This window comes from Protomyctophum bolini (genome assembly GCF_963924005.1).
Source record: "Protomyctophum bolini genome assembly, chromosome: 4".
Taxonomy (NCBI): Eukaryota; Metazoa; Chordata; class Actinopteri; order Myctophiformes; family Myctophidae; genus Protomyctophum; species Protomyctophum bolini.
In genome coordinates this window covers 418,551-437,619 of record NC_137865.1, presented here as the reverse complement: position 1 = coordinate 437,619, position 19,069 = coordinate 418,551, and the positions used below count along the sequence as shown (strand labels likewise).

Genomic DNA, 19,069 nt, shown 5'->3' with positions numbered 1-19,069 from the left:
AACTCCAGAAGTATTCTGAAACGGCTTTATCTGCTGAAACCACACTCTATTCAATTGGTCACAACTCCATAACAGCACATTGTATCAACTCAGTTTATTTTTTCCATGATAGCAGACATTCTCCCGTTTCTTTTAAGGTATTTCGTGTTTACAAATTCCAATCAGAAAATATTCTGTGAATTATTTTATATTGCCCTATTTCTTCAAAAACAGCTGGCGGAGCCTATCTGGTTATTATGAGAATATCTGGCAGTGAAAGTGTTAACATTGTTTATGATATCCCTAACTTCATTTTCTTCTGTTGGCCTAAGAAAGAATGAACTTGGATTTCTTTCAAAGATTTGGACATCAGGACCCTCACGTGTTGTCTCAGATTTTATTTGATTAGCCAGGACAGGACCCACATTAACAAATAATTAATTAAAGCCACTGACCACCTCATCCATATTATTTAACATTTTTCCTTTATCTTTAAAGTGTGCTGGATAGCTAGAGCCTCTAAATCCATTTCTGATAATACTATTTAATACACTCCACAAACCTTTGGTATTGCCCTTATTAAACTCCAATAACCTATTATAATAATCTTTCTTACATGTTCTCATAATATTAGTCAACTTATTTTTATATTTTTTATATTTATTTTCAGCATCTATGTTTCTATGTTTAATGAAATTTCTGTACAAAGTATTTTTCTTTTTGCAAGCATTTTGTAACCCCTTAGTTAACCATGGACTATCATTGTATTTTTGTTTATTATTTAATCTTTTAATGGGACAATACTTATCATATAATACATTGAATATTTTTAGAAATGATTCATATGCACTATCAATGTCTTCTACTTCATATACTCTGTTCCAATTCTGTTTTAATAATTCGTTTCTGAATAGAGTCATGGGTATAGATGAATTTATTTGCATCCTTGTCTTCCCTGTGATTGTAATCATACACTACAAATACTGGCAAATGGTCACTAATGTCATTTACTAGGAGCCCACTCACTATCTTGTCTTCCAGAACATTTGTCAGTATATTGTCTATTAAAGTGGCACTTTGTGCAGTGATTCTACTAGGTCTCGTGATCTTAGGATGCAAACCAATGCTATATATATATATATATATATATATTGTATTTATGAATTCCTCAGTGCTTTTATGCTTGTTGGTTCAGAAGGTCAACATTTATGTCACCACAAATAAACATAACTTTTTGATTTGTTAATGTAAACACCTTTTCCATCCAATCACTAAATGTGTCAATGCTTGTTCCAGGGGTTCTGTAGATACAGCTAACCATTACATTTTTCTTTTTTTCCATACATATTTCTACTGTAATACATTCTGCTTCTTCTTCTTGCTTCTCTTCCTCGGGAGTGGATCCATTTAGCCGTATGAGCACTTTACAGTTCCTGGTCCACGTTGCTTTTATGTTGCCCTTCTTCTTCAGGGAGCGAACCTCTCGTTCAATTTCAGCATTCTTCCTGGTAAGGTGCTCGTTCAGGTAAACCTGGGTCCCCTCCAGTTTCCTCCACTGCTTCAATAGGTCAGTTTTCTTTTTGCGGTTCACAAATCGAACAATGATGGCAGGTTTAGCCTTCTCACCGTTCTGATCCTTCTGAGGAAGCGTGTGGCAAGCGGAGATAGCGTTTGCATCCACTTGGATTTCCTTGCTCTCGAGAAATTTCAAAAGTTGCATCTCCAGCGTTTGTTGGTCACCATCCTTCTCCACCCCCCGCTGCAGCTCTTGCGTATGAGCGGGGTTTGATGTTAAATCCCGAGATAATAACATCATCCATTCGCGTGTATTGTTCCAGGTCTTGAACACGTCTTTCCAGCTGATCGATGGTTTTGTTTTTGTCTTTGATCATATCCTTAAGTTGCCTGACTTCGGATACGAGTTCAGTCAGTGTCTTCAGCTGTTTCGTCATTTTGGTCATCTCCGATGACATGAAGTCTACTGACTTACGGATCTCTTCAAAGTCGTCGTCTTCCGTCACTAGGACAGGGTTAGAACGTTGCTTCTTTGGTGGCATGATTACCTTCCTTTTCTCTTTCTTCCTTCTTTATGTTATAAAGTTTAGGTTAGTTTATTTCAGTTCAGAGAGGCAGCTCGGTTTGAGGCAGCCGCGTTCAACCGATATATGACATAATGAGGCACATTATGACGTAAATGTTCTCTTCATTGTCAAGACAAACATTAAACCTGTGTATAGGAGGGGCTGGCGCTCCTCAAAAATATGGAGATGAGAGGTTTCTGCCTCTCTATCTCTTATTTTATAAATCACCCATTCTTGAGATAAGGGACAAAACCTTTTTCAATTTTTTTTTTTAAAAATACATTCAAATCAAATGGATGTATTTGTAGACACAGGTCTCAACTACCAATCTTGAACAGGTTTTTCACGTAACATTTCTTTCTAAAATGGGACATTTATGCACTTCATAACTGATTCATGTCAACTCCGTCAGACACACTAAAATCCCTTTTATTTTAATTTGATAATTTCAACAATAATATAAAGTCCTCATTTATCTTATAATGGCTATCAGTAATCAATTTAAGTAATACAATTATTTTAATATTGTTTTGTTCCCATATCACACTATTATGAAATATCCAATTTCTCAAATCCATCATTTCAACCTTTATTTTCAATATTATAACATGAAAACCATGTAAAAAAAAAATCATCATTACGTATAATTTCAGTTGGTGTTTCAATACATAAGCACAAAAGATTCGAATCGTCTATTTCTTTGGAAATTAACAAAAACATCACGGGACCAACGTCTGACGGAGTTGACGAACATCTGACGGAGTTGACAAGTTGAACTGAATTAGGTTCTAGACCACTTAGGATGTTGATTCTGGTGACTAATCCCACATTTTCAAGGATGAGGAATGCAGTGGTACTCTTTAGATTTGCCCTGCGACCATGGCAGCCATTTTTCAAAATGGCCACCACCTGCTGTTATTTTACAATAACTCAAGTTCTACACCACCTAGGATCTTGATTCTGGTGACTAATCAATCATACATTTTCAAGGATGTATTGTGGGATACATTGGTACTATTTAGATTTGTCCTGTGACCATGGTAGAATTTTTTCAAAATGGCCGCCAACTTTCTGTTATTTCCCAATAACTCAAGTTCTACACCACCTAGGATCTTGATTCTGGTGACTAATCATACATTTTCAAGGATGAGGAATACAGTTGTACTATTTAGATTTATCCTGTGACCATGGTAGACATTTTCAAAAATGGTGGACCTGCTATTATTTTATAGCCATAGCCATCATCACAGATGTGATGGGGTCAGCACATTTTGGCAAGTGGCTATGGCCAAACTAGGGGTCAAACTCCTTGGGCTAAATTCGGCCATATCCACTTGCCCAAATGTGCCCAAATGTGCTGACCTCATTTTGTGATGACGGCTATGGCCGTTTTCAGCCCAAGGAGTGTTTTTCGTGCATAGCTAATGCTTGGAATGCATTCAGAATCATGAAAACTCCCTAGTTTGACATGTCACATGCTACTTAAAGCATAATGAACATTTTGCCTTATACAGGTTGTTGATGGTACCCCAACTTTCAGCAGCTGTCAAAAGTTCCCCTAGGGTGGTTGAATATAAAGCAATGTGGTATATGTTAGTAGAAACCCTTCCAAACACATTGGTGAAGAAAATTCTTGATAAGGAATTCATTACCAGATTTTATTAATATCCCCTGACTAAATAACTCACCTAGACCCGACTTCGCCAACAGAGACCCGAGTGACACCTAAACAACAAGTTTGGACAGCCCCACCAATTAGTGTTACGGAAAATAGCAAGTGTCTACCCTAGGCCCAGAGGGAGACACAGAACTTAGATGCGGCTCACATGTTGCACGACTCTTCAACAAGCTGCCACCAGAGATGAGAGCTGAATTAGGCCGCACAATGCTCTGTGGACCAGGAGAAACCAACACCCTGTTGGAGTTCTGAGTGGTTGAAGCATTGAGGGTCAAACCCCTCATCCTGTTTGGGGAAGACCACCCCACCTAATCACACCAACCGAACAACAGACTGCCGTTTGAAAGGGTCAAACCCCTCTTCCTGATTGGAAAAGACCACTCCACCTAATCACACCAACCGAACAAGTGAGGTTGGGGCCTCCAGGTGGGCCAGCAGCCATCTGCACAAGACTGGGCTGGACCCTGCAGGAAAGCAATCTCCAGCCAAGACAATGTAAGTTGACTATAACAGAGCCCCAGAACACAGAGCTCATGAGAAGCATGGAGAAACACTGGCAGGAGGCCACCAAGATATCATACAACGCCCCAGAGACCCAGAGTGTGCCACCGCTGGCAGTAATGAGATCAACTGCTGCAGCAACGATGTCATGAAAGGCAAGTCTCCACCAAAAAAACCCTGAACCTAATCGGGGTGTCAAGAGACCAAAGTTTCTCCCCACAGTTCCCTGCAGTGGCCAGTGAAGTCAAACTGTGCATCTGTACCTGAAAGGGACAAGTCAAAGGCCAGAAAGCCCACCTCCTTTTAATGTCCTGTCAGTAGCAACTCAACCTGCACCTGAAATAAGCATTGACCCCTCTCAGAGAAAGTTCATCTTGAAAATGTAATGATTAGTCGCCATAATCAAGATCCTTGGTGGTCTAAAACTTGAGTTATTGGTAAAATAACAGCAGGTGGCGGCCATTTAGAAAAACAATGGCTGCCATGGTCACAGGGAAAATCTAAATTGTACCACTGTTTCTCTCATCCTTGAAAATGTAGTCTTGGTCACCAGAATCAAGATCCTAGGTGGTGTAGAACTTGCGTTATTGTAAAATCAGGTGGTGGCCATTTTGGAGAATGGCTGCCATGGTCACCACGAGACAAATCTGTGATGGCCAAATAGCCAAAAATGTTCCTTAAGGCATGCTCTAACTGTGTGCCAAATTATCATAAACTATCATTTTATTGTTTTAGGAACACTTTTGTCAACACTTTTGAGTTGACGTCCGATGGAGTTGACAAAATGGCATTTGTTTTCATCTTAACCCTCTGTAGTACAATGTAGCCATTTCGTTTTTTCTTCAGTTGTTAGCTAAACCTAACCCTGAACTAAAATACTAAACATTATTTTGGAATTCTTAACAAAGATCATAATAATGTCCTGACGGAGTTGACATGTAAAAGCTCAGCGCTGTGACCACATTGATATCAACATTGTTTGTTTAAAATATCAAACAATTGAATGCTTGTCAGACCAGGTGCTCCACTGTTGCAACAAATATAAACAGGACTTGGAAAAGGAGTCTTCAGGCTAAATCTGTCGACAATATTTTCTGATTAATTTAAGACTTTTAAAAAACCTGACGGAGTTGACGGAGACGTATGGACACACATTTGATATGATATATTTATTGGAAAAATTAACTGTGTATATTGTTTGCAATGTTGTTGACAATATACTTTCATTTAGTATGTATATTTATGTGATTGTGACAGTATTAGACACTTTTTTTGGCAGTTTGAAATTGTGACCACTTGCTGGGGACAGGCTAATTTTTTTTGGTACAGAGCCTGCTTTTAACTAATTCAGATGGAACATGATTTTATTTTTAATTAAATTAATGTCATAAGAATACACAACTGTATTACATATAACTTTGCAAATGCTTTTATTTTTATGAATTAATTTATTTTTCACATAAATAAGGCTCTTATGTGTGGGACATGTTTTTTCCACTTTTGTCCCTCATCTCAAGAATGAGTGACATACTAACTATGTTGCCTTTCACTGACGACTACAATAACTCTGTCTGTCTGTCTGTCTGTCTGCCTGCCTGCCTGCGCCACAATGATGCAATCTGCCTTTAAAAGGTCTCAAGATGGTAACCACACTACCAAAACACGCATTAGACACTTTATGTGTTGGTGGCTTGGCCTGTGTGTGTGTGTGAGTGTGTGTGTGTGTGTGTGTGTGTGTGTGTGTGTGTGTGTGTGTGCGTGTGTGCGTGCGTGCCTGCCTGCGTCGGGCCAAGTAAGTAAGTAAGTAAGTAAGTAGTAGAATTTCATAAATAGGCAGGCAGGCAGGCAGGATTGACAGCCCCTACATACATCCATACGAAAAGCTTGAATTATCCGCAATTCTGAAAAGTGTTTGTTCAATAATAATCCACCGTAAACATGTTGAGCTACTTCCTGTCAAGACATTTGTTGCAGTTGATTTTTTCCCCCCTATATGTGTTTGGAAGCGCTCATTGGACCCCCTGCGAACATAATACAGGAGGCAGCAGGACGTTGATTTGTTGAAAGCGAGCGCTTCCAAAGTCCATCACTGCATACCATATACGGTGGATTTTTTTATGACAGAAACACTTTGCAGAGAGAAAGAGAATAATTCAAGCTTTTCAGGCAGGCAGGCAGGCAGGATGTTTTGGTGGCTTGGAGAGGAGAAGAGAGGGTGGTGCTGGGTATTTGTGCGTGACGACTAGTGCATTCAATGCACAAGTCGTCACGACACTTACACGACACGCATGCACTTGCATACACACACGCGCACACACACACACACACACACACACACACACACACACACACACAGATAAAAGTCAACAGTAGGAAGGTTCGCAGCAACAGAACAGTGAATGGAACGCGGCGTGAGGAGACAGAGCTCAAGGTTAGACTTCTAGTTTTGTATTTTTTCTTCGGTTTTTTTACTCCTTTTTTAATGTACTGTTAACTTTTGACTACATGGAGTTAGTTGTTATTCGAGTTTTAAAAAGCTTTTGAGATGTTCAGGGGAAACATTCAAAGTTGAGAAAAAACAACAACATTTGTGACATTGCTGTCCTATAATTTTGCGAGACATGGCCAAAGACGTTGAGAACCCCTGCCTTACAGGTCTGTAAATCTGAGAGTGTAACACATGGAACCAAATGGACCCTTACAGGTCTACCCTGAGAGTGTAACAAATGGAACTTAATACAGTTTGAGAAGCCTTGATCTGTCAGCCTATACTATTCTTTCCGAAACATTTTCCAAAGGATTTTCCTTCTTTGTTTTGTTTGTTTGGCCACATTGTGTGTAGGTTCCCATTGGACCGGTTTTCATGGACTCCTCCTCCTCATCATTAGGCCCCTCCCCCTCTGCAGGCTCCAACGCCACCCGGTGTGCCGAGGACATTCTGAGCTATGGCCCAGTGGAGAAGGTACTACTTTAACCATTAGCATTAGCACGTTCTGAGCTACGGCACAGTGGAGAAGGTACTTTAACCATTAGCATTAGCACATTCTGAGCTATGGCCCAGCGGAGAAGGTACTACTTTAACCATTAGCATTAGCACATCCTCCTCTGGCCCAGTGGAGAAGGTAATTAATACAGTGAACTTTAACCCATTAAGACATGAGGACCAGATTATGCAAATATCTTCTAAATTCTGACAGTTTTCTGACAATAGAAGGCAACATTTCCAGGAATAGAAAGCCTGTGTATTCTAGCTTTGATTCCCCATCTATGATGCCGTTGGAAGGCGGGGTTTCTATACTGCCCACCCTCTTCCTCCTATAATTTTCAACATATTTATCAGACGCTCTTAATCCGGAGCAATTTACACTAAGCAAGAATAAAAACATGGTAATACATAGAAATAGTCATCTAGGATCACAAGTAAGTAAAAATAATGAAACTATGCATATAAACTATAGAGTGCTATGTCTACATTAAATACTATCTAAATTACATAAGTTAAGACTTTGCATATACCTGAAAGGTCGTAGAGGCTAGGACAAGTGCTACGGGCTAAGATGGAGTCTGAAGAGGTGAGTTTTCAGCCTACGGCGGAACATTGGGAGTGAGTTTGCAGTTCTGATCGGCGGGTGTGTCCTATACCGTTCCACAGGTTCTCCTGAGTCCTGACCCTGTGAGGAGAGACCCACTACTAGTACTACTACTAGTACTAATACTACAGTACTAGTACTACTACTAGTAATACTACTACTGCTACTAGTACTGTACTATCACTACTACTACTACTACCACTACTACTACTAGCTCTCCTATCATTCCTCAGGTGCTGCTGGGTGTGGTTCTCTCCCTCCTCACCCTCTCCACGGCATGTGGTAACCTGCTGGTGGTGACGTCGGTGTGCGTGGTCAAGAAGCTGCGGCAGCCATCCAACTACCTGGTGGTGTCTCTGGCGCTGGCTGACCTCTCCGTGGCGTTGTGCGTCATGCCGTTCGTCAGCGTCACTGACCTGACGGGCGGACGCTGGCTGTTCGGACGGCCGTTCTGCAACGTGTTCATCGCCATGGACGTCATGTGCTGCACCGCCTCCATCATGACGCTCTGCGTCATCAGCGTCGACAGGTGTGTCCTCGTTTAACCCCATCCCTCTCTCCGTGACACTCTGCGTCGTCAGCATTGACAGGTGTGTCATCAGCATTGACAGGTGTGGCCTCGTTTGTCTCAAGTTCCGAAACCTGCCTAGGTGTGACATCATCTGTAAGCAGGTTTGGTCCTTTAACATTTGCATGACAGAAATAAGTAAGGCCAGCTACCACACAAGATGAACTCAGGTCAAAAATACCTTTTCTTTCCTGTGATGTTATTGGCTACTCTACAGATGCTTTGACACCTATACCAGTGACATCATCGGTAGACAGGTTTCTGCCTACCGATTACATCATTTGTAGGCAGGTTTGGTCCTTTAAACCTGCCTGCCAGTGGCATCATCAGAAGCAGGTTTGGTCCTTTCAAACAAGATGTTGAAGGCAATTGCAACTAATTTCCTGCCAAAGACGAGGTTCCTCGTCATATTCTGCTACGGCTCACATTGGCAATGACTCTCTCAGGTACCTGGGCCTGTCTGTCTGCCTGCTTGTCTCTCTCTCAGGTACTTGGGTGTCACAAACCTGTCTGTCTGCCTGTCTCTTTCTCAGGTACCTGGGTATCACCAAGCCGCTGACGTATCCAGTTCGTCAGAGTGGGCGGGGCATGTCCAGGATGATGGTGTGTGTGTGGCTGTTGTCAGCGTCAATCACCCTCCCCCCGCTGTTCGGCTGGGCTCACAATGTCAACGATGGACAGGTATACAAGTACATTTACCAAGTACATACACCAAGTACATTTACTCACAATGTCAACAATGGACATACATTTTACATATAAGTAAATTTACTCAAGTACTGCACTTAAGTACACATTTATATATCATTTATTTTTATTTATTATCCACCAGGTGTGTCTAATCAGTCAGGAGCTGTGTGTTCCCTCTAGGTGTGTCTAATTAGTCAGGACCTATGTGTTCCCTCTAACAGGTGTGTCTAATCAGTCAGGACCTGTGTGTTCCCTCTAACAGGTGTGTCTAATCAGTCAGGACCTGGGCTACACGGTCTACTCCACAGCCGTAGCATTCTACATCCCGACGTCCGTCATGCTGTTCATGTACCAACGCATCTACAGCGCCGCCAAGCGCAGTGCCGCCAAGCACACCATCTTCAGCGGCTTCCGAGAGGAGGCATGGCTGGAGAGAGGAGGAGATGGGGGTGAGGTGGAGGAGGAGACGCCAACGCCACCGCTAGGAGGAGGTCATCAAGGAGAGATGATAGAGGAGGAGAACCCGGACTGTGTGTCTGGAGCTTTGAAGCAGCAACACCACCTCCCTTACTCCCAGAATCACCTCCCACACTCCCAAGCCCACCGACATCAACTTCCGCCCCCGCAGACCAACCGAGACCATCTCAAACGCCCCCAGAACCAGCTCCGTCACCCCCAGAACCACCACCAGCATCATCGCGTGCGTCCACGCAGGCGTCAGAGGAACCAGTCGGTCTTCAGGCGGGAGCAGAAGGCTGCGGCCACGCTGGGCGTGGTGGTCGGAGCGTTCACCGTCTGCTGGCTGCCGTTCTTCGTGGTGTCTGCGGCGCGGCCCTTCGTCTGCGGCGTGGAGTGCAGCTGCGTGCCGCTCTGGCTGGAGAGGACGCTGCTGTGGCTGGGCTACGCCAACTCGCTCATCAACCCGCTGGTCTACGCCTTCTTCAACAGGTATTTAACACATTGACTGCGGCTGATGTATATACTGTATATATATATATATATATATACACGTACACACACACACACACTCACACACACTCACACACACACACACTTTATATAGCTTTATATGGATCTTAAACGGCAGCGTTAAAAAACTACTTTGTAGTGACAGCATGCACCACAAACTAAATAAAACACCTTCCTTTCTCCAACTACAGTGAATGAATGAATGAATGAATCTTTATTTTTGTGTCTTGTCGTTAAGACCCATCCCTGGCTTATAAGACACCAAAAACCAATAAACAATATCACATTCACTTCCCACACAGAAGCTATAGAAAGTATTTGATGAAAACAAAAACGGAACAGAAATAAACGGAAATAAATACATCACATATAAGTTTTCTTTGTCCATGTGTCCCAAGCTTTCTCTATATATTCTGCTAATGTAAATATCTTATGTTCAAAAATCCATCTCAGTCGCTCTGCGTCACTTAACCACATCAGATCTATATTTTTGCATCTGTTAAATAACTTTTGACGTAGCTCATGATACAACGGGCAATAGAAAATAATTTATATCACAATAGGTGCAAATATGTTCTTCTTCTGTAACTCCTCTACAGTACCAGTCTCAAGGTGCAAGGGCAAGATCCCAGGACGAAGTTGGGCATATCTTTGTCTTTTGGATAATGGGGCACAAACGTACTTTTCACTAGCATAACAGCTTTATATTGTAACAAATGTTCTCAGCTTTGGTTTGTACAATATGTCCTGTGACCATTTGTTCTGATATAAACTATAAAGTGTGTCTTTAACGATGGATATGTTTACAATACTGTTATTTAGAAAACTGTCATGCAACCCAGTTCTTACAAGAGTGTCCTCTATTGCACTCGCCCATGCATCTTTTACTGATACATCCCAGTTGAAAATCTTCCTAACAACTCTGTTCTCTGGCATTCTGATTAGTCGATTCCAAAAAGCCACCATGCTGCCTCTCCACCTTATCTCACACGTCTCCCATCCCATGTCTCCTGCTATTGCCAATACAGGCGCAAAGTTATGCACTACCAGAAAATACTGTATGGCTCTATTCTAAACAATTTGTCCCTTAAGTTCATATTCATGTTTGAGCCCCATATTCCCACAATATAGTCCATGACAGGGCAGACACACATGTGAAACAGTTTGGAGTAGGCAGCATATCCCAAATCACTAGTGGTGGGAACTTTCGTTCTTTTCAGTGAACGGTTCGGTCGTTCACTAAAAAGATCCGTTAATTTAGTTCATTTCGGTCGTTCGCGCGGTTACTGCTATAGGATCTCCCGCACGGACCATACTCTATGGCACGGACCCACCAGTCACTCAAACGAGTCGTTCAATCATTGGCCGAGCCAGGCCGATCGCCCTTCCAGGCTATGGGATTTTATCTGGGAGGGATGGGGTCCAATCTCCTCTGGTGCGGCTAGGAGTAGCCATTTTCTCCCCTACAGTCTATGGTATAGTAGCAGAGTAGCACTGTCAATTAGCATCTAACATTTGCGCTCGTTATAGCTAAATACGGTATTAAAAAAATATGAATTATGATCGAAAGTTACAATGAACTTGAGTTCATATGAGTCAGACGATCCGCGATGTCAACACCAGTCACTCCTCCCAGTCACCCCCAGTCATGATGCCTTCTACCCGGGCATAACGTATGAGTTTCCAATGCTAGACAATGTCAGAGCCAAATCATTCGTACACACTTCACAGTTAGTTCACAGCACTTCGTTCAGGCATTTCGGTCTTTCGGTCTCCTCGGTCAATGTACCTGCAGTATGACCGATCACGACCCCTTATCCGGGTCGGTTATACTGTTACAGCACTTTGAACGAAGAACGAAACTTTGAACGAAGAACGAAATATGCATTTCGGTCTTTCGGTCTCCTCGGTCAATGTACCAGTATGACCAGTCACCACCCACTTCTCCTCTGCAACTGTTGTGCGCTGTGGGAGCCCGGAGACGGAGAGCACAGCCCCACCCTCCAGGCTCCGGCTCGCAGCCTCACACTGAATGAGAAGAGCAGCCGGCCGACCCCCCTGTCATTTGCATTTCAGAACGGATCGTTCACGGAAGTGACCGGGTCGGTTTCGTTCACCAAAAATAACTAGTTATTTTGATTTGTTCGTTCATGACCAGTATATTCAAAACAGTGCTGGTGAGAGTGCGAAAATATGACCACATCACACCCATACTTCACTCCCTTCACTGGCTTCCCGTCTCCTCCAGGATAGAATACAAGGTCTGCCTCCTCACCCACCAATGCATCCACAGCAACGCCCCCCCCCCCCTACTTAAAGGAACTCCTTGAACCCCCAGCCTCCACCCGCTCCCTCCGCTCCGGTACATCTAACACACTCAAACAACCAAGAACCAAACTCCGCACCATGGGGGACCGGGCCTTCTGCTCAGCTGCCCCTCGGCTGTGGAACGCCCTCCCCGACCACCTGAGAGCACCACAGTCCGTGGACGTTTTTAAAAAGGGACTAAAGACCTTCCTCTTTAGTAAGGCATTTGCCCAGTCGGACTCTTAAAGGGATTGTGACATTTAAAACACATTTTTGTAGATATTTTGTGTTTTTTGGCTTTTCTTGACATCAATTTCACCAAAAAAAAACGAAATTTGAACATTCAGTGTATTCTCTGCTGTCTGGACTTTTGTGAATAATTATGCAAATATGACTCGTGGGTTGGACGACGGAGGCCTACGTACTGTACCGCTAAACCTCCGCCCCCTCTCCTCTGCTCCCTACCTACCAATTCTACTACCCGCCCCTCTCCTCTCTTCCCGGCCCCTCTCCTCCCCTCCACCTGAGGTCTCTCTTCTCCATGTTTGGTTCGTTTAAAACGAACCATGGTCCGCTTACCCCTTTGGTTCGGTTGGTGTGAACATGCATCCAAACTCTGGTGCGGATCAAAGAAACGAACCATGGTCCGCTATAAAAGGCCGGACTCGGTTCGCTTCCAAACGAACCACGGTGCGGTTCGTTACTGGTGTGAATGCATTCGGACTTTATAGAGGACCAAATACAGTACGATAGCCAAAATAGCTGTCGGGCTTCGGCAGTTGTGAGGCTGCATTAATAATTAGTTATAAAAGCATGTATTTTTTACGGGGATCATGATCCGATCATCATATGACAGCTGACAGTCTGATTTTATTTTAATAGTAGACGCATGTCGAGGCGCAGCGCAAATGTAATGGCAGCGTACGAGGTTCACATGCGCAAAAATAACAGATGTATAATTATCGACACGGAATGGTGTACGGTATGGTACACGATGTAAGCTTGTAGATCTGTTTGTTTTAAGCATGCACCGCCGCCACGCAAAGTTATGACCAAGCATGCGATGCATCATGCATGAGACTTCATGCGAGAGTTTCACTTTCAACTCGTGTCCCCTCCTTTTTTCTGTCTGTGTGTGTGTGTGTGTGTGTGTGTGTGGGAGAGACGCAGAGACAGAGAATTTGAAATATTAAAAATCATCCATGTCGCGCACGGCCGCACGTATAGAGAAAAAGCCAATGTTAAATAAGCTATACACAGGTGGTCCCAAATTATTAATTGATTACATCACTATAGCAAAAGACGTAAAACTAGGTCAACTCAATTAGCTGCAGCGGAGCTGTTCTGACTTGAAGCTCAATAACCTACTAACTGACCACCTTCAAGTTTAAACCATAAGATGACATGGAAATGCCCGCCGATTTGATGCGCAGAAATAACATATATCTAATCGGGTATATCGGGTATATCTAAAGAAAAGTCATTTTTATCAGGGATACCTAGGAGGCTGTATGTCTCCGTGAATTGTATGCATCAGCAGCAAGCACATTATTCTTCAAAACTGCTCCTGTTCATCTGTTGGAGGAGAAGAAGTTGCGTGCGTTGGCACTGGCAGCGTATATGGCTGGAGTAAGATGCTGTGAACTTGTGAAGAAAAAAAAAAAACTGTCCCTTTCTCTGAGGGGTGGCGGAGAGGTATGGAGGGGGGAGGGGTTGAGGGGTGGGGGGCGGAGCTGGGTAGTGATTGACAGGAAAGGGGGAATTACCGACATCTACAGGTTAAAATAATGTGTTTTTCTATGCCTTCTCAGGATGCATATTACACATACACAAAAACTCCTGGCAAGAAATACTGGAGTGGAGTTTTTCTGGTCAAACTTTTTAGACACGTTTGAAGGACCATGGCCAAGACTTTTAATGTTGTTAAAATTATGTTAAAAATAATGTCATAATACCTTTAAGCTGCCCTGTGTGCTGTTTTTAACTGTTTTATTCTTATTTTTATTTTACATTTTTTATCTGTAGCACTTTGAGATTTGTTTCAAATATAAAGTGCGTTATAAATAAAATGTATTATTATTATTATGACCGACACATCACTACAAATCACCCATGTAAATAAAACACCTTCCTTTCTCCAACAGGGACCTGCGCTCCACCTACAGCAACCTGATGCGCTGTCGCTATCGCAACATCAACCGCAAGCTGTCCGCCGCCGGCATGCACGAAGCTCTGAGGCTGGTGGAGAGACATGATCCTCTGAGGCCGGTGGAGAGACCTTCTATAGACACCATGGAGGAGGCTCTGAGGCTGGTGGAGAGACCTTCTATAGACACCATGGGGGAGGCTCTGAGGCTGGTGGAGAGACCTTCTATAGACATCATGGGGGAGGCTCTGAGGCTGGTGGAGAGACCTTCTATAGACACCATGGAGGAGGCTCTGGGACTGGTGGAGAGGCCAGAGTCACTTCTATAAACACAGACATGCCAGCCTGATCTCACCAAAACACGGTGAAATAACACGGATTGACAAATTCCGTACATAAAACGTACACATTACATTAGAGCCCTGCATGCACGGGAATGATTCATTAATCCCGTTCCCGCCCACTCCCGTTGAATTTCAGACCAATTATTTCATTTTTGACCGCCTGTCCGCCGCTCCCGAGTTGCTCACAGTCACAGATCGATGGGAAGCGACTGGACATATATTTTAGGTATAGGCCTATTATGCTACGTATATGTGACCGAGTCCACTGGTTTGATAAACAAGGGGGCCATGGTCGTTTTTATTTACATATTATAAAACTACATAATGTAAGCTTTCATATGATGTATTGTTCATTTAAATTGGGGAAAAAAAGAAGAAGATACAACCATCTTGTTGAACCGGAAACCTCAAAGTAGAGAATTTGCCCTGCAAAGTTTTTAGCACCTCTGGGCCCCAGGAATGGGTGTGACAATAGATACTTGTCTCCACCCCTAATGGCTTGCATAATCACTCCCCCACCCACTAACCACTCCCCCACTAGGTTATCTGTCAGTGCACACTGCACAGATGAGTTGAGTGGACACTTAGGTCGCATTCTCACCTAATACTTCGGTAGACTTGAATGCGTATGGGAGGAGAAATGGGATTCTTGCATATTTAATTGGCTACGGTTTGCCTTCACACTGTCATGATCCGCAGCAATTGGAAACGCAGCAGGGGGGACCTTTATCAATGTGTTACATTCATAAACTAGCCTACACAGTGAAATGATAAATCTATGGTGATAAAATTATACTCATAACGTGCATTATGTGTCGTGCCGTCTGGGACTGCCCCCCCCTCTCTCGCTCTCTCACTATAAGCACGCAGCCACGCACTGTTCTTTTGGGCATGGAGGCACAGCGCTGAGCGCACTGATATAACAGACAGCAGCGCAAAATGTTTACAAGTTTATCGAGATGAAAGTTCCTACTCCCCACTAGTCCCTCCCACACAGTGACAGCACTCCATGTTTACGGCACGCACAGACAGACAGAATATTCTGTAGGCTATAATACTATTACACTGCACTGCAGTGTTTGTGTTTTCTTAAGCAATTGATTAATGTACTCGTCCTCATTTCGATCAGGGCTTCAGTCTCCACTCTCCTCATTCGACCACGTCTATCCACGGTAACGGGACATCTTTGCGCTGCGTAAAATATGCCTTCTCCGTCTCCAACTGTGTTCAGCTCCTCACCCGCCACATATGTTTGCTTCATTTCCTGTATTTGCTGCGGATTGCATTCACACCTGCACCGAATCGTAGTCAAGCGCGATTGGAAGCGAAGCGAAACCCCCGTTTTTGCTCGGAGTAAAATGCGGTTCTTTGTTGCGCATTAGGATTCGAAAGAGCCTTCACACCTGCCAAACGAAGCGCACTTTCTGAAAATGCGCAGCAGGATTCGTTTTAATCGCAGCAAAGCTCTAATGAATTGCATTTTTAATAATGAATTGCATTTTTATAGCGCTTTTCCAAGTGCTCAAAGCGCTTTACAATGGTTCATTCATTCATACATTGGGAGGTGAAGCGGCGAACAGTCGACGCCAGCGTCCTCACTTCCCACCCCCAATCCAACCCTTGATGCTGAGTGTCAAGCAGGGAGGCACTGGGTCCCATTATTTAGAGTCTTTGGTATGACCCGGCCGGGGATCGAACCCCGACCTCCCAGTCTCAGGGCGGACACTCTAACCACAAGGCCACTGAGCTGGTTAGCTGGCTCTCTGGTTAGAATGCGACCTTAGTAGGCAGTGTACATGTTGTTTTACTTAAGTATCAATATTGCAATATAGAAATATAGGACTGACGTTGTTTAGTGTATGTTTTGTAATAATACAATCTAAAAAGTAACTAGTAGGCTAATTGAGTTTTCAAATAAATACATGTGAAGTAAAACTACTTGCAGCTAACACTGCAAGTAGGCTATATCTATCATGTATTCCATGAAGTTACTTGTAGTTTTAGACCCATGCTTTTAATTGCTACATTTAAAAAAGCTGTATGTTTACATTACATTATTATTAATATGCCTAAATGCATGGCTTGAATCAGCCGTGCACTGATGTGAAAGAGTTAAAACTTTACCAACAGAAAGTCACAGGAAAAAATACCAATAGATGTTTGTTATGATCCTTCCACTTTTGAAGAAGATCACACCAGGATTTGTACTACACTGTCTTCATATTCAATATTTGAGCTGTTCTTCTAACAACAACAATGTCATGGATTGATCAAATTATATAAAATACGGATTTCACCGCAACACGCGATCACGCACGATGTTATTCATTCATGTATTGATCATCAGGCAGCAGCATCCAATGGCAATTAAGTCACAAAGATTAAAACACATGCACTGAAATAAAGGGCAGAAGAATGGATTTACAACTAAGACAATCTCGTCAGAACGCACAGCTGTGTCTGGTGTAGAGACCAGAAACAAGCAGCCTTTTTTTTTCTTCAGTGGACGACGACGGGTAATCAGTTCATTTATACTTTTATTACAATATCCAACAGCATCATATCAAGTTAACAATAATGCTGATGTTGTGTTTACTATTGTCACAGAAACACACTGCACGGCTACTGTAACTGGAGAACAAAGATAGCTACGGCCAATCGAAACGACTCTATGTAAATAGACCCCTAAAATGCGCAAATAAAACTGTAAATACAGATACATTTTTGCAATGTAATTACAGCGACTTCATTATTTGGTTTATTTATTGTGCAGTTTCATTAGAGCCGACTTGTGGTTGAAAATACTGGAAGGGGTCACATATTATATTATATTGTGTGACACTGTGCATCACTGCTCACATGAAGGGTGGGGAGAGAGAGAGAGAGGTGTGTGCTGGTGGTTATAAAAGATTGTAGGCCTACTCATCCATTTGTTGTGTTTCACATTATTGCTGAGAGTGGTGGAAAGGCAAAAAAGAGGGTTAGAACAGAGGATGTCCGTCGCGGGGAAAATAAACTCCTCTGTCGGTAACTAACTAACACTGCAGTTCTCACACAGTTGATTAGGCTACTAATGAATGACAGGTGCGGCCAGGCGCATGTGCCTGCAGAGTGCGCTCATGCATGTGCTTTGGGAACATACCTGTGCATTGTCTAGCACAGTAAGGAACGTTCTCCTCAAGACATTCATTCATATCTTCCTAATGTGTATAAGCTCTTATCTGTACCGCCCGTGCCCGCCCGCAGGTATTTCAATACCGCCCGTGCCGCAACATTTTGCGTTGGGTCCCTCGTGCAGCCCTCTACATTACACTACTACTGTGTTGACCACGACGGAGGCGTGACTTTCACCCCATTATCTCAGGCGGGGGCAAATGCACTCCCCACAACATGATGTACTATTCTGTGCCTGTTGGGCCGCAACTCGGACGGTGCTGAGTCGGCTCAAGCTAACTTTGCAACGTTCGCCGTGACAACTCGCTCTCTTTAGCTCGCTCGGTGCTCTCTCTCTCCCTCTCTCTCTCTCGTGGCTCCGTGGCAGTGTAAAACTATAGGGCGGTTAATGGGGAGGATTTCAGTGTAATGTGTGCAGATGTTAATCTGATGTTATATATATGTCCTAGACACAAGTTGTAAAAAAGTGAGAAAAAAAACGACCACACCGCAACTTGGAGCATACACGATGGGTTTAACGGCAAATCGCCTTTTTACGTCAGCCCATTTGGGACAATACACTGGAGAGATATCAGACATTATGAAAGACAGATGTCTAAAAAATATATAATAGAATTTGGCCAAAGTATAAGCGATTTACTGTTAAACCGACTGCACACACTCAGAGCTGCGGTGCGCACGGGACGGAGTTATGAAAGTCTAGTGTGTTTGACGAGGGTTTGACTGAATTGCTGAATTCCTACAATGACCATAATGCTTTCCTGCACTGCTCCTCCTTGTGGAGAGGGGGGAGACTGCGTGGAGCTGTGACAACATGTAGTCCAGGAAGATAGTGAAACCAATGACACACCATCAGACATTTGAAATAATAAAATGTCTAACAAAAACACACATTACACACATACAAACCCCAGGGAAGTGTTTCTTGGGTCCTAAACATCATTAAAGGACCACTTTTCAACCTATCTTCATATAATTGGTCCTCACTATTGATCATGATAAAATATGTTTTTCCTACTCAGTCTGTCTCATAGGAGGGCTC

General features: G+C 43.2%; 1 protein-coding gene across 1 annotated transcript; it reads left to right on the top strand.

Moving 5' to 3' along the window:
* The first annotated feature begins 7,085 nt into the window (after positions 1 to 7,085).
* Positions 7,086 to 18,386, top strand: LOC308314064 (5-hydroxytryptamine receptor 7-like). The gene is made up of 5 exons (XM_080761465.1): positions 7,086 to 7,201; positions 8,063 to 8,358; positions 8,931 to 9,078; positions 9,350 to 10,035; positions 14,508 to 18,386. The coding sequence occupies exons 1-5, from the start codon at positions 7,103 to 7,105 to the stop codon at positions 14,836 to 14,838; spliced, it is 1,560 nt and encodes a 519-aa protein (XP_080617591.1). The 5' UTR covers positions 7,086 to 7,102; the 3' UTR covers positions 14,839 to 18,386.
* Positions 18,387 to 19,069: the final 683 nt, after the last annotated feature.